Below are 23006 nucleotides of genomic sequence, written 5' to 3'. Positions count from 1 at the left end.
TTCTGCGGTCCCAGTTCTGGGACAGGCAGCTCGCTGGAGCCATCAAACCACCCAGGCGGCCGGAGGAAGGCGCCGCCACGCTAACATATTCCTCCTGGATAGATGTGCAGGGCGTATCTTTATCCTTCCTTCCTCAAGGAGATGCCACTCCATGGTGATTTATGATCTGCATGTGGGCGTGGAGGCAGCTCAGGCCTCTCAATGGTCATGGGGCAGCAAGACCCCCTTCCCTCTGGCCTCCAAGAAAGTCCAGAACATGGCCCAGGTGGTTAGATGGCGCCACTGCTGTGGCCACACTCGGTCGTGCACACAGTCCCCCTCCCAGGCCGCCTTCCACCCCGGGAGGCAGTCAGAAATGACGCGCCGGGCCCTTCCCTGCTCAGCCTCTCCCCTGGGCACACGCACACGCACCGACATGCGTGCATGCCTGCCACACATCCACACATGTACACTGCCCCCAGCGGGGATGGATTAGCCCACGCTGGCAAAGAACAGCCAGCGGGCACTGATTCCACGATCCTTCTTAATATTCCTGAAGACACCAGAATCAGGAAAAAGTTTTTTGTGGGCTCTGTTGATCCCACGAACACCACGCGGCTAGCCCGGGCACTGTGGATGGGGGCCCACTGCACCCCACAGTGCCAACCTGGGCCCTGGATCTCAGGTTCCTGGACTTTGAGGTCAGCAGTGCTGCTTCTTTGATAGAACAATGAAGAAGACACCCCCGGACTCCTGGGCAGGCTTCTGCGGACCCTGGGGCCACTCTGTTCCTGCACCCCTGGTCACCCTGACACACGGGGTCACTGTCAAGGCAAGTGATTCCCGCATGCGAATGGAGCATACAACAGCGTGTGTGCCGTGTGTGTATGGAAGGAGTCGGGAAGGTTTCTGGCCTGTACTGTCACCGAAAGCTCTGATGAGTATGTGTTTGTGGGAGTGTGTGTCCCGTGTGTGTGAGCATCAGTTGGTGTGTGTATGTATGAGCACGAGTGACCGTCTGAGTGGGTGTGTATGTCGGTGAGTGTGTGGGGCAGTGATGCACATGTGTGTGTCAGGCAGTGAAAGGCTTAGTTAGGCTGGGCTTCTTCTGGGTAGGTGTGTGGGTGACGTCCTGGCTTACGGTCAAGTCTCGGGGGAGACACCTTCCCAGGAGCCAAGCTGCCCCTTATATGTCCGAGGGCCAGCACAGGGCCCCCTCACTCCCCGACAAATACTTTCATGGCTAATCTCTGCTTTACGTCTCCCCCTGTGCCCACTGGTATAGAACTCTCTCCTGAGCCAGAAGCCAAGGCCCTCTCCTTGTGCCTCCACGGACACTCTGTGGCTGGACTCACTGTCTGGCTGCTAATTTCTCCCTCTCCAGAACGTTTTGAGAGGAACCTGGCTTTGCATTCCCCCCTCTGCCCCCTCCCAGTTGGGGTGCTCAGCCTGCGGAGAGGAGAGGGAGGGGGGTTGGCTTTTTATCGGTCTGCAGCTTTCCTTCAAGTCACTAAGCGCCTCCAACATTCAAAGCCTCGCGCCTGCCACACATGAAAGAGATTCTAATCACTACACCTAATTAGAGGGAAGAGTACATTGCGGAGAAAAAAATTAAGCAGCGTAAATATAATAAAAGGCAGTAATTAACAGTCCCACAAGGCAGATGCCGTGTTGACAGCTAAGGATGTAGTGAAGAGATGGGACGGGCCCACATCCCCATCAGAGGGAGTCGCGGCTTCCCTGGTGGGGAGGACAGAGCCCCAGGTACAGGCCGGATCGACTCCGGGAGTCAATCTACAGCAAAGAAGGCACGCAGACCCTCCCAGGGTGACTCACGAAATGATATCCTGGGGGTGACAAGAGTCTGACTCCTCAATTTCCTTCCTGGATTTAGTGCTGCTCATTTCATATCATGGTAGTGTTGGCAATTATTTAAAAATACAAGCTGTGAAACCCTCTTCTTCTAAATCTCAAATCAGAGCTATGGCCGTACTGTCGTCCCGAAGGAAGAGAGCTCAGGGTTGCTGGACATGTCATGTCAAGACACCCCGAGCTCTCCCCAAACCCCCGGAGCCAGGATTCGGGGGTGCCAACTGCCCTTGGGGGGTGTGAAAGGACCCCCCCACCTGACGTCGGGGTAAAGAGGGAAGAGGGGGCACCTCACGGGAAGGGAAGGGAAGGGGCGGGCCTGCTGGGATGTGGGAGAGAGGGAAGGGGTGGGTCTCACGGGAGGGTCTGTTGGGATGACGGCTGGTCTGGGCACAGCTGGGAGATGAGGCTCAGAGGTTAGATGCCCCGCCCGCACTTTGCCAGCCGGCGCCCAGCCCGCCGGCCCGTGAGAGGCACACATGCTCACGCGTATGGTCCCTTCCACCGCCGCCTGGTACCTTCTTTGCACTCGAGCGCCACGCGCGACTCCAGGTTGTCCATCTGCATCTGCAGCCGCTTCAGCGTGAGGTCACTTTCGCGGGACTTGCGTTTGTAGGCGATGAGGACGGCGACGATGAAGATGACCAGGAGGCCGCCCGCTACAGCGATGCTGACGATGGCGGGCAGGCTGAGCGGGCTGTCTGGGGCGACGTACACCATCCCCGGGGAGTACTCCATGCCCCCGACGCGGGCCTGTGGGCACAGCGGGCGAGAGGAAGCTGCGAGCGGGCGCAGAGCAGCGGGGGTGCCCGCGACTGAGTCGATGAACTGGCCACGGGGCCGCACGGGGAAGGGCTCCGGGAAGGAGAGCTGTCACCAGCTGCCAGGACAGCTGGGGGGGGGGGGGAGTGTGTGTGGGGGCTGAGCGGGGGTCCGGATGGCTCAGCGATGGGAAACCCTGGGTCACCCAGGACTAGCGCTGTCTTCATCTTAAGCAATCAGCACGGAGCCGGGACCTGAAGAAGTCTGACACGACTTCAGTGAGTGGCTCCCTGAGATTCATCCCAGGGTAAGGACGGGTGACAGGGACACAGAGCATGACACGATGGACCTCCTCCGGCCAGCAACGGTCCCCTCCTGCGAGGGCCCTTGCCCGTAGCAGGCAATGCACACGTCATTCATGCTGCTTTGCCTTGCTCTCACTGTAGCTCCGGCTAGGATCCCCTCCTGGTCTGCTCATGTTCCGGCTTCCCTAGCGCCTGTCCCATCCAGAACGGGGCCCCGCCAGGCTCACCATCACTTTGTGCCTGCCGATGAGGTTGGGGGACTCGCAGAGCAGCTGCACATCGGACACCGTCACGGCACATGGCTTCTCCCCGACCAGCACGGTGTAGTTCAGTTTCACGTTGCCCCCAGCCACGGGGGGGATCAGGTTCTTGCCCTGGAGGGACAGGGAAGCCCTGCTTTGTACCCCAGAGTGAGGACCGTAGCTACCAGCTGGCCAGCACGTCCCCCCGCCCATAGGTCCCGTCCTGCTGCTGAGCTGGGGGAGAACCCACCTTCCATAGCAAGTCGGAAAACCTTGTGACGCCTACACCGCCATTCCCCCTTCCTCAGCGGGAGTCAGCAATCAAGGCACTCTTTAGCTTATCCAAATGCAGCCTCAGGACCCTTCCTGACACAGAGCTGTGGTCAATCATGACCAGTTGATTCAAACTGTCATAGGAGTTACAAATTATTTGCTACCCACGCTCCAAAGAAGCCCTCCACTGTGGTTTGCAAAGGGCTCCATGAGAGGAAGCAGGATGAGCCTCTGACCTCCCAGGTCCTGGACTCTGGGGACAAAGGAAGCTTGGGGGTCAGAGGGTGCCAAGATGGCTCCAACTGCCTGATTGGGTCTCTAAAAGGAGTTTGCCTCTCAATACAAACTCAGAGACAGTGTTTTCTCTACTCTGGACTATAAGACGACCACTGTGAGGGACTCCAGGGATGAAATCGGGCTTGAGCCCATGACTTCTGGCCTCTGTGACATCAAAACCCATCCCCTCCAGCAGCCTCCTTGCTTCCCACCGCCTGCTCACGACCTCCATCTACCTTCAGGATGATGGGAGTGCCGGGCTTGAGCTCCAGGATTCCCGAGGGCCCAAAGGCCTCGAACACAGGGTTGGGGTAGTAAGTGAAGTTGGTCTTGTTGAGGATTAGCAGGGACTGGACATTGTCCAGGATGAAGCCGAACTCCTCGGGCCTCTCGGTCAGGTCGGACTGGTGGTCGGGCCCCAGAGCGAGAGCCGGAGCCTGGCAGGTCATCTCAGTAGCATTCAGAACCTCACAGAGCTGGAGGGGCCAGAGAGGAAAGACCATGTGGCGTCTGGACTTACACAGCCCCCAACACACCCAGCAGGACTCCCTCCAGGCTGGGATACAGCATGGGGCTGACATGGGACAGTTACGGATGGGTCACTGCCCCTCTGCAGCCAGGACCACGGAACCTGGCCACTCGAGGAGTTAGCTCTGCAGCTGGGACCCGCCTCTGCTGTGCCCACGGGCGTGCAGAGGTGATGAGGGTATCTCTGAGCTAAGCAACAGTCCTGAGGTCTGAAAGATGGAGGACTAAGGGTATGAAACCCCAGAAACCCCCAAAGCGATTGCTCCTCTATGCCTGTACTCCAAGGTACGAAAATGCTCCCTCATCTCAGCATCCCAGTGCTGGGGGCCGTCACGTGCAATGGGTCCTCTGGGTCTGGGTGGCCTGCCTGACTTGGGATACCCCATGCCCTTTGGGAAAGTGACACGTTGAACCACCTCTGCACTCACATTGATGTGTTCCTTCCCTCCATGCTTGGCCCGGATCTGGGGGTTCTGTATGAGGTCCAGGTGAGTCCCCCACACGGCGATGGGTGTGTTTCCACTGACGGGGTGGGGGGGGAGAACAAGGAGGCGTGTCAGCACAGGGATGGGAACAGCAATGGCACTTGACCACGATGATGATGAGGCTGGGCTCCAGCATTAAAGGCAATGACAACCAGGAGGCGTGATAATGTTCACAGGGACAGTGGTGGTGAACTGACTGAATAATCATAAGGATGAGCTTTCAGTGGCCAAGGGACGACAGTGATGACCAGAGGTTTGCGGTGGTCCCACTCTGAGCATATCCAGAGCGTGGACACCCGCAGAGGCCCTGGAGCCTCCTGACCTGAGTCAGATGCTTCTCTGTAGCCCCCTGGGGTCTCTCCCCCAGCCCTCACCAGTCCCAGGGAGATGTCTACACTGGCCTTGGCCTAATGAAAGCCTTGCTCCAGGATGTCCCCCACCGGACCCTCCAGGATCTGAGCACAGTCTCCTCCTCAAGGCTGTCACTACAGTTTCACCCTGGAAGCTCCATCCACTGAGATCTGGGAAAGGGAGAGGCCCAGACACCCAGGAGCCCCGTGTAGGAGTGCAAGCAGCCAATGTCCTGGGCCCCAGGTCTCCTGGATCCTGGATGTCAACCAGCTATGGAGGAGGAGAGAGCAGGAGAGTCCCCTTTGCGTAGCTTTTCAAAGAAAACCTGGGTGCCATTGCCATATGTGGGGGTCTGAGAAGCTGAACCGAGGCAAGAGCTATCTTCCTTGGGGGCTACTCAAAGGAAGGGGACAAGTCACTTTCTCCACAATCCTGGGAGTATCTTCAAGAAGAATCCTACCATCTGAAACAGTTAGTTACAAGCTTGGTGAGTGAAGAATCCATGACTCCCACAGCCATGTCTCCCTCTCTGTGCCTCTGCCCGTCTCTGTACTCCCTGGTAGTCCCCGCGCTCCCCCTGCGCTCATACTCCCGCGCGCGTGCACACACACATACACACACACACTCATGCATGCAGGAAGAGTCCTATAAAACCCAGACAGGCTCTTCTGCCCATGGCCGTGTTCCAGAATGAGATTCTGCTATCTGGCCATCTCCCAATCTTCTTAATCATGAATTCCATCCGCATTTAAGAACCGCCCCCTGTGGTGAGCAGCCCAGGCTGTTGGGAGCAGTGCACAGCACACTCTGCAGGGCCCCTGCCCCATCAGAGAACCTGTTCACTGCAGCAGAAACTCTAGAGCCCGGTGGGAGGCCCAGATCGTGCTTGCAACCTCCCTCTTGTTGTGAATGTGACTCGGGGTCAGCTATGACGCCTCAGTTTCCGTGCTGGCCACTTGAGGACGAGCTCAGTGAAGGCAGGCTGTGAATTCCTCAGGGAGCTGCATAGTTTGTCTAAACCAAGGGCTACACCAACTTCCTGGATTTACCAGGCCCTGGGGGCAAATCCCAGAAGAGCTTTCTACAGATTCTGCCCCTCTCTGGGCCTTGTAGTCATCTACTTTAAAATCACAGCTAAAGCTTATAAAGTTTGGGTCTTAGGGAGTAACCCTGGAGGACAACCCAATCTCATGTCCACAAAGGCTGCCTTTCGTGGACATGAGGCCGGGGGTGGCAGACTTTCCTGGAAAGGGCCAGAGAGTAAATATTTTTGGCTTCCCAGGCCATATGGTCTGTTGCAGTAACTCATCTCTGCTGCTGTGGTGAGAAAGCAGCTATAGACAAAACATATACGGATGAGCATGGCTGTGTTCCAATAAAACTTTATTCACAAAAGGAGGCAGATGGCCAGATCTGGCCCCCAGGTTGGAGTCTGCTGACCCCTCATTAAAAAAACAAAGACTGTTCTCTGGATTGGACTTGTCCCTGATCCCTGCTTCAGCCATGGAGACCACATCTTCATGTTCTCCCCCTTCCCCTGCTGTCAGACGCCCTCTAGAACTGAAGCCAGCTGTGGGGAGGGCTGAGGACTGGGCCAGGGGCAGCAGGAGAGAGCTGAGCCAGGCACTGCCCTGTGCCCGTGCACCTGGCTTAGCCCTCCCAGCGTCCCGGGAGGGAGTTGATGGATAGAAACCATGGGCCCAGAGAAGTTAAGTCACCTTTAAGGTCTTTTGGCTGGGCTGAGCCAGCTCCTTCTGACCCCAAGCCCTGTTGCATTCCCCCTCGGCTCCTGATATAGCAGGTTCCCAAAGGGCAGCAGGGGCCGTGCTGTCAGGGGGCTTTCTGCCGCACCTTCCCATTATGCTGTACTTTCTGCACTTCCCTCCCTGAAGTGAGATGCCATGCTCCAGAGCCCCACCAAGTGGGGGACTGGGAGGGTCCTCAGGGCTCCTGGAATTTCCAAAGCCCCCTGTGAAGTTCTCAAGATGGGAGGCCAGAAAGGTATGCAGCTGGTGCAAGACAGCTAGTGACTGGCTGAGCAAGCGGTGGCCCTGGAGGGTCCTTCCATAAGAGCACACACCCTGCTCCCTCCCAGACACGCTCTCTCTGTACTTGTGTTGGCCAGCGGTGGCGGAAAGAACAAGAACAAGACCCAGTCCCTGCGCCAGAGGAGTAGAGGGAAGGATGAAAAAGCAGACCCCTCGGGGTCATGTCAGAGCAGGATAGACAGACGGCAGGAGGTTACAGAAGCCCAGAGAAGGGGCCTCTGCATTGGACCCTGGTGGTCAGGACACACTTTTGCTGAAGGGCAGGCCACAGACAAGTTGAATCTGACCTTACACTTTCTCCTCCATCCCTTGGCAGGACTGGAATTACCAGCGGTTATCTGGGAACAGGACTAGCAATCCCCAGCCCTCACTGTGATGTGATCATGGCCTCTGGGGGTGCTGGGGGGGTTACCAAATCCTCAGATGACAGGCTATGGGCTCTTGCTGATTGGAGCTCGGGCTCTGGGGCCGGGGCCCACTGACAGGTACTGTCTGTGGAAGGAGGACACCCTGGCAGGAAGCTCTGATTCATAAGTCCTCCAAGCAGAACCGGGCTCCGAGACTGTCCTTGGCTCTCTGAGAGTCCAGGAAGGATAGCTGAGGGCAGGGCCGCGCTTACCTGACGATGCTCCACTCCGGCTCGATGCGCACGATGGTGGGATCCTCCACGTACTGGAAGAACAGGTCCTGGTGGATACTGGCCTTGTCCACTTGCACCATCACCTTCATCTCCAGCACCTCGTCTGAGGACGTGGTGTTGCAGACAATATAGGACGGAGAGCGTCTGCAGGGAGGGCGGACATGCAGCTGGGCTCCCGGGGGCTGAAGGGGACAGCAGTCCGGGCAGCCGACCCCCACCCCTGCTCCCAGGCTCCTCAGAGGCCATGGTGAGCACTGCCCCAGGTGGAAAGCTCCAGGCACCACTGACACTCTCCACCAAATCCCAAACAGGTTCCCCTGAGATCTCTTCTCAACAAGGCCTCATCCTGGGCCCCGTCTTGCCCCTGCCAAGCCCCATTTTTAGCAAGAATCCTGCAGAGTGGGGTCAGCCAGAGTCCCCTGACCCTGGACACCTGATCACCCCAAGCTGCCTGCAGCAAGAATCCTGTTCAGTCGGTTTAGCAAGAATCTTCCTGTTCTTGCTGCTGCTTCTTACTCATTTCATACCAGTGGCCAAACGTCAGGCGACAGCAGGAATGGCCCGGCTGGGGCAGGGCTGCCTGCCAGGTCTCCAGACTGAGCCAGAAACATCCACAATCAGGTATAATCATCCCTCAGAGAGAACGGCCACTTTCTCAGGGTGGAGAAAGCACTTCCTAGAGGTGAGCCCTGGAAGTTTGTGGCCCTGGGGCAGCCCTCCGGCCCCTCCCTCTGGGCTGTGAATCCCTGAGACCTGCCTGGAGATGAGTTACCTGTGGAAAAGGCAGGGTTGCTTCCCGAACATCACCACCACGTTGCTGCCCGCGTTCAGGTTGGTGCCTGTGATGGTCACTTGGGTGCCCCCGGACATGGGCCCCCGTCTGGGCTTCAGGTCCGAGAGAGTCAGCGTCTGTGCAGGAAAGGGTCTGGCCTGAGACACCACCGGCACAGGGTCTGAAGAGGCAGCACCCCGCTCCCGGAGTCGCTCGGTAACGGAGACCTCCCAACAGAGCCCACGAAGTCGTACTGGGCTTGTGTGGGTAAGCAACGCTTTGGACCCTGAGAGCTTACACTTCTCTATTAATAACAGTAATGGTAACAGCTGCCATGTGCTGGTGTTTTAACTGGCAGGCTTTATCTCTTCGTCCATCTCTATATGACGTATGTGTCCAGTCAATTCTACAAAGTAGGATTATTAAGCATTTTACAGAAGAGATTCAGAGACGTGAAACAAGGTTCCCAAGATCACACAGCTAAAATGTGGCCCGTCTGAGACCTGACTGCAGAGCTCTGGCTCTCTACCCCCTCCCCAGCTGCTTTTGGGAAGGTGATGAGCTCCTTGCACCGGCCTCTTCCAGAGAGCTGCCCAAACATCCAGAAGCCAGAGCCATGGGTCCTGAAGACCCCAGGAAAACCCCGGAGAAGGGAAGGAGGGTCAGGGGACGGAGGGAGGACGGCGGGAAGGGGCATCTGTGAGCTGAGAATTTGGAGTTGCAGGTTGGCTCTTTCATTAGCATTTTAATGGAAACAACTTTCCTCAGTCCCAGGTGAGAAGCTTGAATCTGCATTTAAATGAAGATTTCTCTCTCCCCTGCCCCTTAAAGAATTTCCCACCAAAAGTTGAACCCACTTGGCTCCCAGCCTTCAGGTCACCTCCTCAGGGAGAGGCCCGAATCCTAACAGCTCAGGGAGAGAGGAGGAGCCCCAGTGACCTGGTCTGCTCGCGGACCCTGGCCCCCCAGTGTCTGTCCCGCACACTCCCAGGGCCCACCTGTCCCGCCGCCCACCGGGTCCCCGCAGACCCGGAGCCTGGCATCCCCCAGCACCCACAAAGGGAAGGAATGCTTCATTCCAGAGCTGCTCCTGGTCCAAACGAGACCCGGACGAGGGTGGGGTGAGGCCGTGGGAAGAGCCTTGGTTTCTCAAGCTCAGCCAAGATTTTGCTGTGTGACCCAGGACAAGTCTTGTAACCTCTCTGATTATAAAATCAGAGAGCAGGGTCAAAACGAGTTCTCTCAAAGGCGCCTGCTGGTTTTCTGGTTCTGTAACTCAGGGTCACATCCCACAAATGGTGCCTCTGTCCCACTGTCTGGAAGGGAAAGAGAGTGCAGTCTGTGCAACGCAAGGGTAGTCCTAGAGATAGAATCAAAACCCAGGCAAGTTCAGATAGATGGCTGTGGGAGCCACATGGAAAGAAGAGCCTGTGGCAGTCTCCGGCAGCCTGTGGGTGGGGTTCTAGAAGGGATGGAAATGAGTAATCCTTGCTGGCTCTGCACTGGGGGGCTGGGGGGTGGGAATTATTTTGGGGCGAGGAGAGGATGACACGGAGGCATGTTTTCAAGTCGTGAGAAATGATTAATTATTTAAGTCATGCTTCATAAATATTTCATGATGGGTTTGCACGGGAAATCAAATTCTGTATTATTTGCCACCTCTTCTCTTGGCTCCCCGCTGGAGGCAGGGAAGGGAAAGGTTCCCTCCACGCAGATCTCTAGGGCAGAACTGGGGACAAGACCAAGAGTGCTGGTCCCTTGGCCTTGGCCGTTGGGTTTTGGGTGACTAAACCCAAACCTGAGAGTCTGCCCTCATTTGTGGAGGGAAACTGAGTTATTAGACCCAGACCTTACACCCAACCTCAGCACTGGGAAGGGGCTCCCCAGTATGCCTCAGATCCCAAGAGGCACCCCTGAAAGGGGCTCTCCAATGTGCCCCAGGTCCCCAGAGGACCTCTGCGAAAGGGTTCTCTAGCATCTCAGGACTCCAGAGGAGTCAGGGGCATCTGTGTGCCTCCTGCAAGCTGCCTAGCAGGGCAGGAAGGCAACCACGGCTCTGAGATGCTGGGGAGCATGAGACAGGGTCCTTCTGTCACTCCTCGTCTCCCAGGTGACCCTCATTTCCACTCTAGCCCCCTCGGAGCTCTGTGGGGGCAGCCTCAGTGACTGGGCCCTTAAAAGCACTCTGGGGACTGGGGAGGAAATGGAGGTTTCCTCTCTGAAAGTCTTCCCCCGGACCGTCCTCAGAGGTAGCCCTCAAACAGAAAAGCCACACAAGTCTTGGAGTCCCACGGCCCCACTGGACCAATGCAGTTTGCCTTGCGGCAGCAACTCACCTTTTCCTGACCTGTCTTTGCAATCCCATCTCTTTTCTTCCTGCGAACCCCTTTCCCTCTCCACCCCTTTTGCTCCCATCTTTGGTTTCTCTCCATACCTCATGCCAGGGTCAGTGTCCCACCACTCCAGCCTCATACCGAGCGTCACATTCTGCCTCATACAGATCCTGCCTCCCCACCCAGCTGCTTCTCTGAAGCCTCACCTTGACGCCCTGCCTCTCACCACGTCCTGTTTCCAGAGCGGAAACAGTCACGCAGGCCAGACTGGCCTCACCTGAGAGCAGAAGCAGCTTCTGAATACGACATAGGCTCATTGTAAGAATTAAACCTGAAACCACGTATTGTACAGATAGGTACATGGAATCTGTTCTCTAAGTTCTGTTTGTCCTAGGCCAGTTCTGTTTGTCCTCAGTCTGGGCTGAGTTACAATCTCAGTGGGACTTAGCTCAGGGTCAGGGGGGCTCTGAAACCTTCGCTTTAAAGCCCCTCAGGAGATTCCAACACGCGGAGAGGTTTAGAACTGCCTAAGCACCATGGGGGCTAACAAAGCGGTACGTAGCCAGGGCTTCATCTCCAAAGACTTACTGGTCTGAACAGAGGAGCCGGGGGTCCCAGACGCAACACCCAGGGCCACGTGGGCAGGCAGACGGCATGGCATCCCCAGTGAACCATGGAACCGTGGGGGCTGTGGGCTGTGTGTGCAGAGAAGGCGTGGAGGGGCTCATGAGCAGGGCTTGGACTAACAAGGAGGGTACGGCTTGGGGCAATGTGGGGAAGGAGATGGAGAAGGGAGAGGAGTCAGGCCATGCGAAGCCTTGGGAAACAGGACTGGATAGACAGGACGGACCAGACCAAGGAGCCTGGATGGCAGCTGGAGGCAGCGGCGCCCTGGGTTCTCCTTGCCGTGGGGGCTGATGAGATGGAAACTGTATTCTGCAGGGCCAGATGGACTAGAATGGCTTCAGACCTCTACGTTCAGGGATTTAAGGAGGTCATTGCAGCAGCCAGGAGAGTGGGCAAAGTGAGACTCCAGGCCGTGGTGATGGGGTGGCCGAAATGGGGAACTAAGGGAAGCTGAGCCACAGTCCACCAGAACTGTGGCCCGGGGACAAGCCCCTGACAGAAGTGGGCAAGTGAGGGGGACTCACCGTGTGTGGGAGCGGGCAGCCGGGGCGGGTTAGGGAGGTGACGGCCAGACAGCCAGGGATCAGTGGCCTTGGAGTGAGTCACGGAGGGGAGACATGGCAGAGACGGCTAACTTCCAAAGGAAGCTTCAGCCATTCCTGGTACCGTCCATTTGTCACTGCGAAGTGAGTGACAGCCAGGATGGCAAACTGCTGGGGGCAGGGGTTGACTGGAGGAGGAAGCCCGTGCTAGCTTCAGCCACGTGGGGGCCTCCTCCCTGCTCCTAGGGTGGCCAGGTAGCTTCAGGGCCGGATGTCATGCCCAAGTTTGGCATGCCCCCACACCTCCCACACTTGGGGAGTCCCGTCTCTGCCTCTGTCTCTGTCTCCTTCCCCCTCAGGATCTTGACTCAGCTGGATTGTCGATCTCTGTATAGACCAGCTATACCCTACGCAGTATACACGGCCTCTCTCTCTCTCTCTGTTCCTATATCACTCCCTGTCTGCAGGTGTGTTGGGTTTCATGGGGAAACTTTCTCAGATCCTTTGAGAAGAAGGTGGGGGTGCGGATCCTGAAGAGATGGGGAGCCCTACATGCCCGTCACACACATGTGTCCTTCTACATGAGCTGCTGTGTGCAGCGTGCCCGACTGTGTGTAGAAGGAGGGGAGCTTTTCAAGAATAGGGGAGGGAGCAGAGAGAGCAGGGTGTTGGCGGGAGGAGGCCTCTGATGCACATTCCACACATTCCTCCAGAGCAGGGCCCCCACCACAGTCAGGGTCTGAGTCACCCCCAGACACCCACAAGCCAGGGCCACCAAATTATATTATATTATAAGATTCAACCAATGAAGCAAATGTTTATGGAATAATCTAGTGGGGGGGTTGCAAGGTGGTAAATAGTTATCAGGTGAAGGGAGAAAGGAGGAGTAGGGGGAGGACAGAAGATGAGGGGGAGGGCAGGAGGGGATGGTGGGTGGGGGAAGGGAGCTTCACTTCAAGGCTCCCTGTGATGTGCTCTGGAGCATTTGATGCCCAGGCATAAAGTCCATCACTTCAGGCTCCCAGCTTCCAAAAACAGCAGGGGACCCTGAGGAAACCATCCCATCACACTGTCATGAGCCCCCGAAGTGAACTGGACGGAGAGTTTGGAAAACGAGGCAGTGTGCGGGGCACACAGTGTGAGACGCACATGCCTCCCACATGCCCAACATCACGAGATCGAGCGGTCCCCAGTGCCCCTGTCCCCCCCAAAACCCCTCATCAGGGGCTGCCTCATGAGGGTCCCAGCTGGAGGGAATGTGAGGATCAGGGTGAGGTCTGAAGACAGGCCACAGGAGGGGAAGGGAAGGGTGTGCAGGGAGAGATAGGGGTGTGGCCAGAGGAAGATGGAATGGGGGTGCAAGGGAGGTGTGGGATGGGGGTGGGGTTAAGCAGGTCATGGGATGTGGGGCATGGGGAAGGTGGGCTGAGCGTGGATGACGGGATAGAAATGATGGGGTGCCAGTGTACCCGGAAAGGACAGGGCAGAGTAGCCATGTGGGCATAGAAACCGTGCGGGAGATGAGAGAAGGGCTGTGTCTGCTTTATGTAATTATCACCACAGTACTGTGGGGTAGATGCGCGTCTCTGCACCCCCGTTTTAGAAATGAAGACACTGGGAGGTTACGCAATGTCCCCACCTTCGCCCAGTGAGCAAGTGGCAGAGTCAGGGCTCCCCTCCCGGCCCAGACACACTGCCACTCAGCCCGAGGGGGATGCTGGGCTCAACAGTGTCAGCCAGGGCGGCTTCCTTGGATCGGGGCCTGGCACAGCACGGTTTGGATTTGAATCCAATCTTTTGGATTTCTGGGGCTGTGCTCTCATGCTGCAGAACGGAATCCCACGAGCTGCTCGGGGTCTGCCCACAGAGGTCTAGCGGGGCCCGTAACCACGGTCATGTGGTCTCTGGCCCGTGCCAGGGCAGGTCTGGATGGTCGGGACTCACCATGAAGTAATAGAGTTGTGAGGACCGGGCCATGAACTCGGGGCGACACACGGCCACACAGATCTCCACAAAGCCTGCGTGCTGGCTGGGCTTGGCCTCCCCCATCTCACACACGATCCTGCAGGGAAGAGAGGACAGTGCCCATGCTCACAGCAGGGTCACAGGACTCCCAGGTGTGACCCCAGGGCCCCACATCTCCCCTGGCCCTTCTCTGCAGTAGGGTCTCAGGGATGCGCAGGGAGGCGGAGGGGAAAGACACCCCGATTCTTCCCTGCAAGGCTCCTCTTTGGTTCCGGGGAAATGAGGAAATGCAATGTACAAGGGTCTCCATGGGAGACCACATCCACTGTCAAGTGTGGAGCCTAGGGGAGGGTCCCTGTGTTCTGACCCCAGACACTCAGTCCCTCATTCAGGAACTGTCTCCTCAGTTGTGAACCAGAGGGCAGGGAAAGTTTCAGCCAAACAGCTTAGGGAATATGGCTGTCAGGGCCCAGAGAGGCAGTGACCTTCCCAAGGGCCCACAGCATGTCGGATAAGGACCCTGGAGCAGACTAGAGGTTTGCAGACCCTCCTCCAGGGGCACTTGGTTTCTACTGCATGGGACTGCCTCATTCGACTGTTTTTGTCCCCAGCCCTGGCCAGGTGCTTGGCTGGGAGGAGACACTCCTGCTTGAGGGGCAGGGAAGGGGTGGACAAGAGCTATTTCTTTTCAAAAACGTTCATGGCTTTAATTATAAAATTCGTTCATACCCCTTGAAAACAAGACAGCACAGAAGTGTGACAGTAAAAATAAGTGTCCCTTTCCTCACTCCTACTCTGTCTTCAAACTTTTAGATATATATATATATAGATATAGATATATGCCTGTAGACCATTCTCTAGATCTACACAAACATATGTAATATATAATATATACAAAATCTCCATATTACAAATGAAGAAGCCGAGGCACAGAATATATATACTTATATAAACGTATATATGACTTAAAATAAAAGTGAAACTTAACTCCCCACTGTCCCAAACCTGGTCATTTTACTGCACAGCCTAGCACAGACTTGCCCCGTGTGGCCACGGCTCCTGAGCCCTTTCTGACAGTGTCAAAGCGCTCCATGCCTCGGCCACACGATTGTGTATTTATTCAGCCTCCCACTGATGGATATCTAACTTCCCCTGATTTTTCTCCTACTTCAAATAACCCTGCAAAATGAACTAACTTATACACATATCCTCAAGCATTGCACATTTATTAGAATACGGCTCTGAGTGGGGAGCTGGTGGGGTCATTGTTTATGTAAGTGACGTTTGATAGGTGGTGGAAGATAATGGTCCCACAGGGTCATTACTGATTTGTACTTCTGTCAAAAGCAATTGAGCGAGATTATTTCATTCTTTTGCCAACACTAGATATTATCAATCCCTTGAAAGTTTTTCCAATATAAAAGGGAAAGAAGATTTTTTTCCTGTCGTTTTTATTGCCCCGATTGCTAGTGACTTTGCAGATATTTGCAAGTATGTGTGTGTGGTTGTAAAAAAAAAAAAAAAAAATCTTAGATAGCCTTTCCTTTGACTGGTTTGAAGCTGTCTCTTTAAATTGCTAATGAATTGTCTTTTTGTAGGAGCTGCTGAATGAGGAGTGTTAACTTTTGTTTCTAGTAAGTACTGCAATTATTTTTTCCCCCCAGCTTGTCATCTGTATTTCAACTTTGTTTATAATGTTTTTTGCTGCACTGAAGTTTAAAAGTGTCCGTGGCGGGGCGCCTGGGTGGCTCAGTGGGTTAAAGCCTCTGCCTTTGGCTCAGGTCATGATCCCAGGGTCCTGGAATCGAGCCCCGCATCAGGCTCTCTGCTCAGTGGGGATCCTGTTTTCCTTCCTCTCTCTCTGCCTGTTTCTTTGCCTACTTGTGATCTCTGTCTGTCAAATAAATAAATAAAGTCTTTAAAAAAAAAAGTGTCTGTGGCTCAGCGGCTCCTTCTTTTACTTGATGGCTTCTAGGTTCTGTGTCTCTCTTAGAGAATTTCTGGATGAGACTCCAGTAAAAATATATGCCTTTCTGCCCATTGCATAATTAGTGCATGTTCAGTGTAAAGAAAAAAGAGAAAGTGCATAAAAATACTTGCTATATGGACACCTCCTCCCACCCCATTTGAACCACCCAGAAATATCCACTGTCAACATTTTGGTGTTCATGCTTTCAGTCTTGCTTTTCTTTTACAGAATTCACTAGAAACTCTCTTCTGTTTGGTGAATGATGTTCTCAGTAATATACTTTGAGCATGTACCTGGCCATGATTCTTCTGCAACATCCGATTTAACGGCTACATAATTTACTGTCCCGTGCATGCACAATAATTTAAGAATTGATTAATTCCCTATTTTAAAATATACAAATTGCTTCTACATTTCCATGATTACAAATAAGGCCAAAATAAGTGTTCTTGCAAAAAAAAAATTGTGCATTTCTGGTTATTTAAACAAAGTTCTAGAAATAGGACGACTAAGCTAAAGATTTTCAGTCCACATTTCCAAACTGCCTTCCACAAAGCATGTCCCAATCTACCCTCCAAGTATGAGTACATGATGGGCTATTTCTCACACTTCTCCTCTGCTGTTAATGCTGGGCATTAAACTTTTAAAAATTGTTCCCCATTGTTCTGATTTTCATTTCATTGATTACTAATGTTATTTAACTTTTTTATATGACTTTTGGTTCTTTGTCTGGTGAATTGCACACTCACGCTCATTCATGCTCTTTGCTCATTCCATGATATTTGCCTTTTCATCTATGGAACCTCTGTATATTAAGAAAAAGCATGTATCAACTATCATAGGGTATAACAATCGTTCATCACTCATATTTTCCTTTGCTTACAATGATTTTTGATGTACAAATATTAAGTTTTAGATACTCAGATCCCCTAATCTTCTTCTTTATCACTTTTTTCTTTTGCTGTTATACTTAGAACAGATACACTTTCCCTTACTTGAAATCAGATAAATTCTCACCTGCGTTTTCTTCTAATCATTCCACAGATTTATTCTTTTCACTTAACTCCTTAATCGGTCTGTAATTTATTTCGGTGTATAATGTGAAATGAGGGTCTGATACTGGTTTTTGTTGCTGTTTTTGTTTTTTTCCAGAGAGTGAACCCCCACTGCTTATTGACCAATCTTTCCTTTCCGTGCTGATTTGAAACGTCACCCTTATCACACACTAAATTTTTATGTATCAGGATTCTTTTCTGGGTGTTCTATCTCCTTCCACTGATCTAACTAGTACCACGATAGTTCAATCATGAGACTTTATAATCATATATTTTCTATTTGGCTATGCAGGCCCAGAGAAGGGCATTTCACAACAGCCTAGTAGGAGCTGGCTTGGGTTTTGTTCTAGGAAGGACTCTGAAAGTCAAAGGAACCACAGAAAAATGTTTGGGCAAATAAGCCACGAGGGACCAGGGAGGTGAATTCCTTTTTTTTCTTTTTTTAACGATTTTATTTATTTATTTGACAGAGAGAGATCGCAAGTAGGCAGAGATGCAGGCAGAAGGGGACAGGGAAACAGGCTCCCTGCTGAGGAGAGAGCCCGATGTGGGGCTCAACCCTGGGACCCTGAGATCATGATCTGACCCGAAGGCAGAGGCTTAACTCACTGAGCCACCCAGGCGGCTGAGGAGGTGAATTCTATCAAGTTAGACATCTGCCTTCCGCTCAGGTTATGATCTCAGGGTCCTGGGATCAAGTCCCACATCAGGCTCCTTGCTCAGTAGGGAGCCTGCTTCTCCCTCTCCCTTTGCCTCTCCCCCCAGTTTGCTGGCTTGTACTTGTGTGTCCGTGTGCGCTCTTTCTCTCTCTTTCAAAATAAATAAATAAATAAATAAATAAATTCTTAAAAAAAAAAAAGAAGAAAAGTAGATCCTCAGGCACAGGCTCTACTAAGAGTGCTTTAGGAAGCTGTGGATGGAAATCAGAAGTGGTACCGATGGTTCCAGAATCACTAAATCAGAGCAACATCCAGGACAGGTAAGCTGCACTAACATACTTAAGGGAGACCTAAAAAGTGTCAGTAACTTACTTGCACAGGGGACAAGTGGCAAGGTGTCAGGCTGGGAGGGGCAGCAGAGATGGTATGGAATATAGATTCTGTTGTGCTGGTAAACATTTCATGGTGTGTTTGCTGGGCTGGAAAATTGTGTTTACTTATTTACAAGGCAATGATACGTGACTCCCACACCTCCTCTAACAGGTGGGCCAGGAGGTGAAGGTCGGGCTCATGGGATGACCCACTCTATGCTCCGGCAGCCTTTGCATTGGAGAAAAACCACCCAAATGCTTCCAGGCCGGAGTGGGCATGGGGTTTCATTCTCAGTCTCCACAGAAAGTAGCAGAGTCTTAGCTTCTTTGTAATTGGAGAAGGACAGGAGTGGGGACTTAGAGACAGCGGGGGATAGGGAACTGAACTTACACTTCCCTTGCAGATTTTAATTTTGCTTTCTCTCCTCACACCCCATGGCCATACCCCAAGGAGGTAGCATCACTTTTCTCTGCCCTCCAGGCCTCCTGTCCCCTTCTCCTTTCTGTAGTTGCCGATATGGCAGCTAGCTAGTTCAAGGGCCAGGGGGGACACTAGAATGTTAAGGGCATTCTAATCCCGCCATATGTCAGCAGTCTCTAACACGGTTTGCCATTGGCTGTCAGCGGTTGGCCAGGGAAGGCGAGTCAACACCAGACGGCAGCACCTCCCTGTGTCTCACAGGGCCTCCACTTACTGTTCGGCAGGGATGTAGCCATCCACCAAGGGGCTGCAGTCCACACCGGCCACCTTGACATGGGAAGCGATGTCCCGGAATTCCAGGCCCAGGTTCTCCCCTCGGATGGTGACCTTGGTGCCCCCTTCCCGGGGACCTGTCACTGGGATTATCTGGAAGGAGGAAGCAGTGACTTGGACAGGTACCAAGAGAGAGCCATCCCCCACTTGCTGATGGGGCAAGGAGAGGCTTCAGGCTTTTCCCCACCTCCGCGCCATTCCCTGAGTTGGGCCCACATCCGCAAGGGCACCCAGGTCTGGGACCGTCAGTGGCAGGAGTTTCGGGCAGAGCAGTCCATGTCTACGTGTGGTATTAGGAACAGTGTTCAAATCCTCCTATTTTGTGGACGACATGAGGGGGATGGAAAGTGATCCACACCGTTACCAGGTGATTCATAGAAAATCAAGGAATAAAGCCTTTTGGCATTTGCTTGTCTTGTTCCATTCCGGAGGAAAATGAAAAAAGTCCTCTTAGTACCCACAGCCCTCCACACTATGGCAATCCACCCAGGTTTCAAGATCATTCTCAAGTGTCCCTTCTCCATAACCAAGTTCTCTCTCTCCACGGAAATTTCACTCTTCTTTCCCTGGTAACAATGATTTGTGTCTGATTCCTCATCCCGCAGATCCGGAGTCTCTGAGAGCAGGAACGGTGTCTTACTTCCCGTGGACTTTTCAGTGACGGCACCATATTGATTTCTCGAGTTGTCGGTGGGTTGAAAATCGCATACCCTGCCTCTTCCCGGATGCAGAAGAGCATTTGCTGCAGCCCCTTTGCCGGCACTACCTGGCTTGGTTTCTACCAGAGATGGGTTTAATTTAGACTTTACCTTCACATACTGGCCCAAATGACTGGCTTTTCTTTCTCAGATGTCACTGTTGGTGTTAAAAACCCATGATGGCGATGCTGGGAATCAACAACCCAGGGGCCTGCTTTGAGCCAGGTGCTACATCCATTTCCCACGATCTAATTATGACATCCCGCGGCAGTGACTTTAGTGGCAGACAACATACTACACCAGCCTCTCCTGGCATTCGGAAGACCAGAAAGGGCGCGTTTCCCATTCCTGGTGTCTCTCAGCCCCAGTGCCTGGATCTTGGCCAGTGTCCGTGGGATCCCAACTGAAGGAGCCTGCACAGCCCACCTCCTAATATTTCCTGCCTGCTTCACCCCCAAAGGTCACAGTTGGGTGGGGGGGGTGCACCCCAGAGAAGGGTGGGAGTGGGGAGTGAAAGAAGCCAGGCTGGAGGGACAGCTTTGCTGGGGAAGGCTGTTCACCTACAAGCTAAGACACTTCCCTCTTCTCACCCATGCATGTTTGTGGGCGAGTGTGCACAGGAGCGTGAGGGTTTTCACATGTGTGTTCCTGTGGCAGTGGAGAGACAGGTCCCTTGGACACACGGGCCCATTTCTATGTGAGGGAGGTGGGCAGATGGAGAGAGGACTGGGAAGGGGAGGTCATGTCCTTCCCAAATGCCTGCCCAGCCAGTCCCCAAAGCCCCACTGGCCCCCAGCAACAGCGAGTGCGTGATATTCTAGCCCTGGATTGTTGTCGTGAAAAAGAAGCTTTATCTCATGCTCAGTCCTTGGTTCCCCAGGCTCCCCAGAGGGCCAATGCCAGTGTGCCAGTAAATAGCCTCTGTCGCAGGGAGATCTGTTTAATTTGCCACCTCCTCCCTGTGGTTTTCTCAGTGTTAGGCCAAGAAGAAGCAAGTCCCACCGTTTGCGGCAGACACACCATTACCAGTCACGTGTGGCAGCCCCCGGGGATGGTTCGTGTTAAGGCTCTGCCGGTGGGAGAGGAGTGGGGCCGGGGCACAGATACTTCTGGAGGTTCAATGAATGTCTTTTGCCCCAATTTGAGAATTTCTGTTGAGATTCCTCCCCAGGCAGGAGGCTGAGGCAAACTCCCCGTGTCTGGAAAACCAGGGGTGTGGAGGGTGAAGGGGCCCGAGCAGGTGACACATACAGAGGGCCATGGGCAAGGGGCGGCCTTGCTGGGGGGGGGCTCTGTGCTCACATAGGTCAAGCTCCCTGCCTGCGTGGACACATCCTTCCTGTGTGTGCATAATCTATGGGCGGAGGGCTGAGGGCATAGATCTACGGGTGCCTTGCCCCTGTGGTGACGGAGAGCTCTAGTCCGGCAATCCAGAGACCTGGGAGTCAGAGCCCCTTTGATTTAGGCTTTGGGGAAAGGACATTAGCATCTCTGAGCATGGCCCTCTGTATCAGGGAAAGGAGGCTGCTCACCCGGGCTTTGGCGGGGATTCTAGCTTGAATTCCGTCCTCCCCAAATCCCTATGCGGGAGCCCTAATGCTCAGCACTTCCAAACGTGGCCTTATTTGGAGAAAGGGTCTTTACAGAGATCATCGAGTTAACATGAGGTCATTAGGGTGGGTCCTGATCCAAGGGGACTGGCATCCTCATATAAAGAGGGAATTTGGACAGAGACACGGGAAAAGATGAGGAGAAGGGACTCGGGGAGAAGATGTCGTGCTGCTGGCCAAGACAGAGGCCGGAGCAGGTCCTCCGCACAGGCCTCGGAAGGGCTGGCCCTGCCCACACCTGGGTCTCAACTCCCAGCCTCCGGAACTGAGAGACGGGGAATTGCTGTCACTGAAGCCACTTGGTCTGTGGTACGGCATGGTGACAGCCTTAGGAGCCATACAGCAGGGCTGCTGTGAGGACGAACGAAGGAAGGGATGGGAAAATATTCTGCAGACTGAAGCCCCACACCAATATTTGCCTCTTCTTGTAGCTGCCCTGTTAGATGACCGGATAGGTGTGTGTTTGTGAAACTTTGCACAGAGCCACACACCTGTCTCTTCTTACTAGGTATGGAGAAGAGACTGAGCTCCCTTCCCTCTTTTTGTCTCTGTCCCTCTCTGCTTGGTTATTAAAATCAGCACTGTGGGCACAGAGGGTCCCTCTGTTGAGACCTGTACACCTCTTGTTTTACCAGGAGAGCATGGTTGGGGGGGCCTGAGGGGGTCGCTCTGCTGAAAGTGGGGAGTGGGGAGGTGAAGACAACAGGTGACCTAAATAAACCCGAGGAGCAGCAATCCCCTTGGCCTAGACGTGGACGCAAACAGCGTCAACAGTGTCGAAGATGGACGAGGAGGTTGTGAGACCCCAGGGCTGGGCATGGAGCCAGCATTTTGCATGCTTCTCTCCTCTGGTCCTTGTAATTCCTCTGTGAAAGGGAATTTTAGACCCACTGCACAGAGAACAAAGCCGAGGCATGACGGTAGTGATGAATTAGCCCTGGGAAACCCAGCAATTAGCAGGCAGAACCGGGATCCCAGCCCTGTTCTCTGCATGTTTAGTTCTGCCCTGCTCCTCCCTGGTCTTTCCTCCATGGCTTGTGTCCCCTGGGCCCTCCTGGACAGCGCTCCAAATCCATTTCTGCCATCTACCCGCTTAGGTCTTGCCTTGAATGAGTCTGGGGGTCTCACCATTTCCACCTGGTCCACCTCTGGAGGGCTGGGCTTTGTGCCCTAAGGCTCCACACAGTCTCTGCTCGTGACTGACTGCTCGGTGAGGTTGTCCGCCTCATCCCCCAGACTCTTTGAGACAAAGGCACTGTGGCCAGGACTTAGAGTCATGTTTGACACAGCTCATGTGGAGACTCCAACAGGACAGTTGAGTCCCTCTCTGTTTTCCACCTTCCTTGATAACGGAAGCAACCACAGGACCAAACCCACAGCTTCTGGGGAAGCTGGGCTGGAAAACAAGGATGCTGCCAGCCAGCCCTGGTAGTCACCGTGGTGGCTGTCACCATGGCGACGCCTGGCTGGCAGGGCCCCAGGGCCATGGCAGGGTCTGGCTTGGCCACCCAGAGCGGCCCAGGACCCCGGCTTACCTCTGTGATGCGCGGGTTGGTGCACCTGCTGTTGGCACCCGACAGCTCCAGCCACTGGCTCTCGTGCACGGGGCAGTGCTGCCGCAGGGTACACTGGCCCTGGCTCTGGCACCAGCCGCACTGGAAGTCCGGGTCCGCCTTGAGGCACAGCCCGCAGCTCTCCCGCATGGCTCCGCACTTATAGAGGTGAACTGCGGGCGAAGAGCAAGAGGTACTTCGGGGTGAGAGCGGGAGCAGGAGGGGCTGGGACCGTGGACAAGAGTGCCGTCCCGGCCTTAGAGAGTGAGGCACAAACAGCCTGGTTCCTTCAGCCATTGTGACCCAGAGAAGACCACAGGAGAACCTCGGGGCGCGGCCG

At 54.2% G+C, this 23006-nt stretch overlaps 1 protein-coding gene across 1 annotated transcript in view; it reads right to left on the bottom strand.

The window, feature by feature from the left end:
• The window catches only part of PLXNA4 (plexin A4), a 424337-nt gene that overhangs the window by 49916 nt on the left and 351415 nt on the right, over positions 1–23006 (bottom strand). Inside the window, exons 12-20 of the mRNA XM_046020616.1 lie at positions 22649–22839; positions 18747–18898; positions 13977–14094; positions 8531–8667; positions 7738–7902; positions 4663–4756; positions 3943–4182; positions 3143–3289; positions 2367–2601 (exon numbers count right to left, since the gene is read on the bottom strand). Coding sequence (XP_045876572.1) covers positions 2367–2601; positions 3143–3289; positions 3943–4182; positions 4663–4756; positions 7738–7902; positions 8531–8667; positions 13977–14094; positions 18747–18898; positions 22649–22839 — 1479 coding nt within the window. The remainder of the gene's footprint in view (positions 1–2366; positions 2602–3142; positions 3290–3942; positions 4183–4662; positions 4757–7737; positions 7903–8530; positions 8668–13976; positions 14095–18746; positions 18899–22648; positions 22840–23006) is intronic.

The sequence above is a fragment of the Meles meles genome, chromosome 10 (genome assembly GCF_922984935.1).
Source record: "Meles meles chromosome 10, mMelMel3.1 paternal haplotype, whole genome shotgun sequence".
In the NCBI taxonomy this organism is placed as follows: domain Eukaryota; kingdom Metazoa; phylum Chordata; class Mammalia; order Carnivora; family Mustelidae; genus Meles; species Meles meles.
This window is presented reverse-complemented; position numbering and strand designations above follow the sequence as displayed.